Source organism: Thunnus maccoyii, chromosome 4, assembly GCF_910596095.1.
Source record: "Thunnus maccoyii chromosome 4, fThuMac1.1, whole genome shotgun sequence".
Lineage (NCBI taxonomy): Eukaryota > Metazoa > Chordata > Actinopteri > Scombriformes > Scombridae > Thunnus > Thunnus maccoyii.
Window position 1 is genome coordinate 24,038,655 of NC_056536.1, and position 6,000 is coordinate 24,044,654.

The 6,000-nt window shown below is 44.5% G+C and overlaps 1 protein-coding gene across 2 annotated transcripts in view; it reads right to left on the reverse strand.

Annotated features, from left to right (window-relative positions):
• Positions 1-5,482, reverse strand: part of scube3 (signal peptide, CUB domain, EGF-like 3) — a 72,728-nt gene extending 67,246 nt beyond the window's left edge. For both annotated transcript variants that reach the window (XM_042407838.1, XM_042407837.1), the window contains exon 1: positions 5,019-5,482. In XM_042407838.1, the coding sequence (XP_042263772.1) occupies positions 5,019-5,118 (100 nt within the window). In that variant the 5' untranslated portion in view covers positions 5,119-5,482. The remainder of the gene's footprint in view (positions 1-5,018) is intronic.
• Positions 5,483-6,000: the final 518 nt, after the last annotated feature.

Below are 6,000 nucleotides of genomic sequence, written 5' to 3' on the forward strand. Positions count from 1 at the left end.
AAGAGAGGAAAAGACGGGAGCAGGGGAGAGACTTTTCTAATTTTAACCACAGAAAAGCATCACAGGCCTCATTTGGAACATATTGTTCAGATTAAAGCTTGATAAATAAACAAGCTAGTGTAGATAGTTTCTACAATCCTTACTCCTGACTGCAGGGAATTCTACCACCGGTCACTGGTGTTGCATACAAAGCGGTTGTCCTTGTGTTCTCAGGAAAGTTTGGGTGATTTAAATTACATTTATTTTCCTTCCTCTGTTACACACACAAATCTACAACCTTGTCAGCCCTGCAACCATTCTAAATGAGGTGACAAACAGTGGTCACAAAGGCCTCACTGGTTGCTGATAAAGTGATTTTCTGCTTGGGGAAGAGAGAAAAAGGTACCGTGACAGAGGGATCACCAGCAGCTGATGGCTTCCCCTGGAGAGCAACAGGAAATCTGCATTGTCCACAGGTTATGGTTTTGTTTGACTGTCACCTAACATTCATACTGCATATAAAATGTATAGAACAGAGCAATGGTTGCTAACCACGGAGATTACTGTATGCATGTAGATGATGAAAGAAGGCAGTAGCAAATTGAAGGAAAAGCAGAAATGACAATCACTCTGACCACAAACACACAAACACACACACACACATGATTTACAGGAGATTTTAAATCAATGCTGGAAACATTTGACTTAATGTAAATACAGAAATGCAGCATTCAAACTTTATCTTGAGCCTTGCAACAGAGTGGAATGATAGCCTAGTTCTTGTTTTTCTAACTTGTGAATATAAGAAAGACACTCCAGCTCTTTTTTTTTTTAATGGCCAGGAGAAATAGATTGATTAAATGTTAATTTTTTAGAAAGTGCACTCATATAAATTCTCATTTGGAGGCCTTGAGCGGGTAAGTCAGATTTCTTTAGGCCAGAATCTTTGACACTCTGTTGCAGAGAGGAAAATGTCTTGGTTTTACATTCCAGCAGCCAGGATGAAAGTGAGCAACTGTCCAGAACGAAGGCCCACTGAATCGCCTCGGGTCACATCTTGTGCCAGACAGCTTCGACTTTACATGTGCCTGTAAACATGGTACTCACTCCGTCTGTGGCTGCACCCTGCCTCCCTTAAAACTGAACTAAAATGTTTGTACTGAGCTGCACACTGAAGTGGTGGAATTAGAAAAACACGGCACAGTAAACCTGAACCGTTCCCTCTTTTTAAAAGATGACCCATCTATAAAGGAGCCTCATTTTGGGAAGTGAAAGCACTTCTGCCTGCTAAGTGCAATCATTAATATCCAGCCTAAAAAAATCACTCATCTCAGTCGTACACATTCGCTTGTCCTCGCAACACACCCGCAGATCAAAGTCGTTTTCGTGATTCATACCGCATTGCTCTTGGACAGAATTGTTATCAAGTGTTTTCACCACTCAAGTAATGCCAAGATAATAATCTCTCTGCTCTCTCGGCTGCTCTGTAACAACATGTACAGTGGTATTGGAGCACCACTTGTCAGGCAGATGCTATCTAAGTGTGTCTGCTGAGTGGTAAAGTGAAGCCGGATTGATCCCCTCCACCCACTCATCAGCGAGTGACCGAGGGCTACCCCGAGGCTCAACCTGCCTCAGACACTCTGATCATAACGAAAATACAACTATCTGTCACTGCATGCCTGCCGCAGAGAGAGAGGAGACATACAAAGACAAGCTCGGCTCTTAACATCACATGAGAGTACTTTTTGTTTGGAGGGGGGGGGGGGAAGTATTTACTGGTTAGGAGCTCATCTGCTTTAATTGGGGAGATTATAATGAGTGGTAGGAGACAGGAGAAATAAATAGTTGACATGTCACCTGGCTGATACATATGTCACGCAGACACACAATGTCCTTAACTCCTCAATGCCAAGGAGCATCCCCATGAGGGTAGTAGAAGTCTTATTTTTTCCTGGTTGACCTGAATCCATCTTCTATTCGCAGGCTGTTAAAAATGACTTTGTCAAAAATTGTGCTCCTGCAACTTGGCAGACATAAATGGGAACTTTTGCATCAGCTTGTTTTAAAGCATATCCAGTCTCCGAGGGGATAACAGCTCGACAAATACCACTGCAGGAGCTTGTCAGGACTCAGTGGCACTGCAAAAACCACACAACCTGAGAAACGTTGGAAGGCGAAGGTGATGAAAGAGGAACGGCAAAGTGGTGTCAAAATGTTAAAGTGAAATGACTGGCCATGTTCACAGAAGACGGTGCCCCCCCCCACCCTCCCTCCCCTTCTTTCTTTCTGCTAAACAGCAAACGCTCAGAGAAGTTCAAGGCCAAAGGGATAGGCAGACATAAAAGCCCCATTCAAAATGCTTCTTTTATGTGGCTTCACATACGGTTTCAAAGAACTGTCCAAATTACCACAGACATAACCCTTACACTGTCTCTCCCTGTGACTGTCCCAATTACACGTATGCACACACACACACACACACACACATACACACATACGCTGACACTCGCATGCTTACACAGACCTGCAGCACATCCAGCCTTCTATCAAGCAACAAAAGTGGGCTGGACAGGACTGGAGAAAGTATCGAAGGGAGCAGAGAGAGCTGTGTACGTCTTTTTTTTTTGTTGCAAAAATATAAATAGTGCATCGGCTGACAGTGAGGTGTCTGACACAGTGGGTGTATTGCAGTCGTTGCTTATGGCTGACAGAGAAAAAGCTACAGCTACTTTATTAAGTGCAAAGGAAAGGAAGCGAGGACAAAGCAAACAAAGCAGGAGTTGGGTGAAAAAGGAAAGGGGTGAGTGAGTGTCGGGGGTGGGTGGGTGTGTGAGTGTGTGTGTGTATGTGTGAGGGGGGGGGGTTGTTTCTTCCCTCCATCTCAGCTCATAGTGGAGACTCGGGCAGCATCTCTAGGTAAGCCTCCCCGTCACTTGGGCCTCATATTGCCAAGGCTTGCTCGGTTCCCACAGTGTGTCCGGGCCTGGATCTGGCCTTCCTGCCCGCTCAGGCAGCCCTGCATCTTTAGACCCCCAGGCCCCGGAGCAGAGGTTACACCAACACAGCCAGCCACAGCAGCATGTCAGCCCCACACCAACCGTTGCCTTGGTGCCGCTGCATTAGCGAAGAGCTCCTGACTCTGTTCGGGGGAAAGTGATTTGCCATGACGTCTATGGCTCCCCTCTTTCCTTCCCCTTCTCTTTTCCTCGCTTGTCGCTGCTCACTCACTAAGAAACCTCCTCTCTCTCACTGTCTGTCTCTGCACCCTTAATCTCTCCTGTTTCCCTAGTCTCATTTTTCCCTTCTTTGTCATTCTCTCCACCACATCCTCAAATCTTCCCTCCCTCATTCCACTGCTCTTTCACTCTTCTTTTTTTTTTTCCTAGAGTAATGACTGATGCCTGAAACACAGTACCATGATTAGGCTGACATTGATGAAAGACAAAGACTCTTGTCGGCAACATCTGCGTTGAATAAATATCGAGCTGACAAATTGTGCATTTTTTATAGTCATTGTTCATCCCTCTGTTTCTCCATTTTTCAAAATTGTTCCCAGCTTGCAGACTTGTCAGTGCCACTGAGTTGCCACCAACATCAAACACAATATTTATTTTCAGTTAGGCACAAAATATGCTCCCAAATAACTCCAGAGCCAAACACAGCCAATGTGTCACTGTGGAGCTGCTGCTGGCCTTGCACCGATAAACAGGAACTGGAGAAGCCTATCAAGTGGTCGTCCACGGCGTTTCACTCAGTGACCAACAAACAGGTGCATGCCATTACAGACCAACACTCATACAGCAGCATTCCACACTACAAGGAAGTGTGTAATCGATGTTGTGGAAAATAAAGTGAGAAAAAAGTAGTTCTAATTGCAAAATGTAAATATTGAGTTTTCCCACAAGTGGGGGCAGACCACCCAGGATGCAAAATAGTCACCCACCCCCTTTCTCTTTTTGCCTTGTCGACCGCCCGAGAGATGTCTTTTTGTGTGTGCGAAACATCACCAACCACAATCAACACTCACACAGAAACCATGATGTGTCTTTGCATGCAAATACTTCTGGCAGCCCTGGCTTGGCATTTGTATTGTGGGAAAATTAAGTGATGAAAACCTGAAGGAGAAGGCTAAGTGAATCAGAAATTGAGTGTTTAACGTTGTGTCTTACTCATTCCCGTAAGGTGCCAGAGTTTTGATTCAGGCTGCCCTTGTCTGGTCTGAATAATTTCTCACAAGACAAGAGAGCAAGAGGGCAGCCAGCTGGGCAGGACCGTACTGTAGCTGCAGTGTCTGACAGATAGAGACTCCTGCGTGTGTGTGTTACAGGCTGGTGTCAAATACTTGTCTGGACTGTGACAAATACCTCCTGGTAGTCTCACTACAATTACTTGCAGGACTAGCTATGAAACATAACTGTTCACACTGCCGATGCTGTTTGAAGATCAAAGACAAGTGTTTTGTTTTTTTTTCCAAGACAACAGCGATCTCAATTCTATTCCATTCAATTCAATAGGCTTTATTGGCATGACATTTGACATGTGTTGCCAAAGCACAATTACGATTATGAAAGACTCAAAAGTTAATTTAAGCCAAGGATGTTTCCTTTCTTTTCTGCCTTAGCAAGACAGCATAAATACAAGCAACTGAGCATTCTGGCACAACAAAAGAGCAATTAAGTGATTACAAAATGACTTAATCAACAGAAAGCCTCTGCTTGAATCAAACTGAAAACAAAAGTGATGAATTAAAGTATCTAAAACTTTATATATGCACTCTACATTTCAAAAGATCCTGCTTTTAACTTCAACCTTAACTTTAACTTCTGCTTAAAATCACATGAACTGAAGTCTAATTTATTCAGACACTTGATTTACACTTTGAGGAAAGCACTGAAGTGACATCATAACCAGCTTTCCAAATGCATCCAATAAATCTATTAATTAGGCACGCAGCAGTCTAGTAAAAAAAAAAAAAAAAACAGCACATTTTCAGCCATCAGCAGTAAGATAAAGACATTTTTGACGTGAAAACTTACCTTGAGTGGTTTTACTTCCTGAAGCTGACTGCTGGACAAAGGCGACCAGGCAGAGACCTACAAATCCAAAGCTTGCGCGTATCAAAACGTGCATATACATGTTAACTTTCACTGTAGTTCAACACGAGCACTTTTTGAAGATCTACGATGCGCAAGAGCACATACGAGGGTGTGTGTGTTTGCGTGTGTGTGTGTGTGTATGTGTGTGTGTGGTATAAAGGTCTCTTGTTATTCCCTCTGAGCACCCGCTGACAGGATACTGTGCGATCCCTTTTCCCTCTTTACGCCTGTTTATCTGAGTTTCAAGTGATCGGGGTTGAGGATAGCCCGACAACGCGGAGCGCAGGAACGCTTTTCTGTTATCATGTTTCGAGCCAGACCAATGTCAATTTAAGAAAGGGAGAGGGAGAGAGAGCGGGAGAGAGAGAGACAGAGAGAGAGAGAGAGAGAGAGAGAGAGAGAGAGAGAGGAAAAGAGAGAGGGAGAGAGGGAGAGATGGAGTGGAGCGGCGGGGTTGGAAGGGGGAGGAGAGAAGAAGAAGCGTCCGCGCTGCGCTCCGGACTCCTCTACTGCTCCTTCTCTTCTCTAACTGGCTCTCACTGTTTCCTCTTTTTTTTTTTTTTTTGTTCAGTGAGAATTAACACACAGGTGCTGGTTGGATTGAAGGTGGACCGGGGTTACCACGTGCACGGTGGGTCCGGCTCGTGCAGGTCACCTGGTCGGTGCCACCTGCGCAAAAAAAAAAAAAAAAAAAAAAAAAAAAAAAAGTGGCCCGTCACGTGGTGAAAGCAATGGCTGAAAGGGGGGTACAAGAGGGCGGATAGATTTATAAATGGCTCAGATGGAAAACAGTAATTGCCTGTAGATTGCATTTTGCTCTCACACTTTAGCAAACTGCATGAGACAGTCCAACAAACCAATTCATTGGCTCGTGCACAGCATTGATTTCCATGTGATGATTACTGTTACACCCCCTCATCTC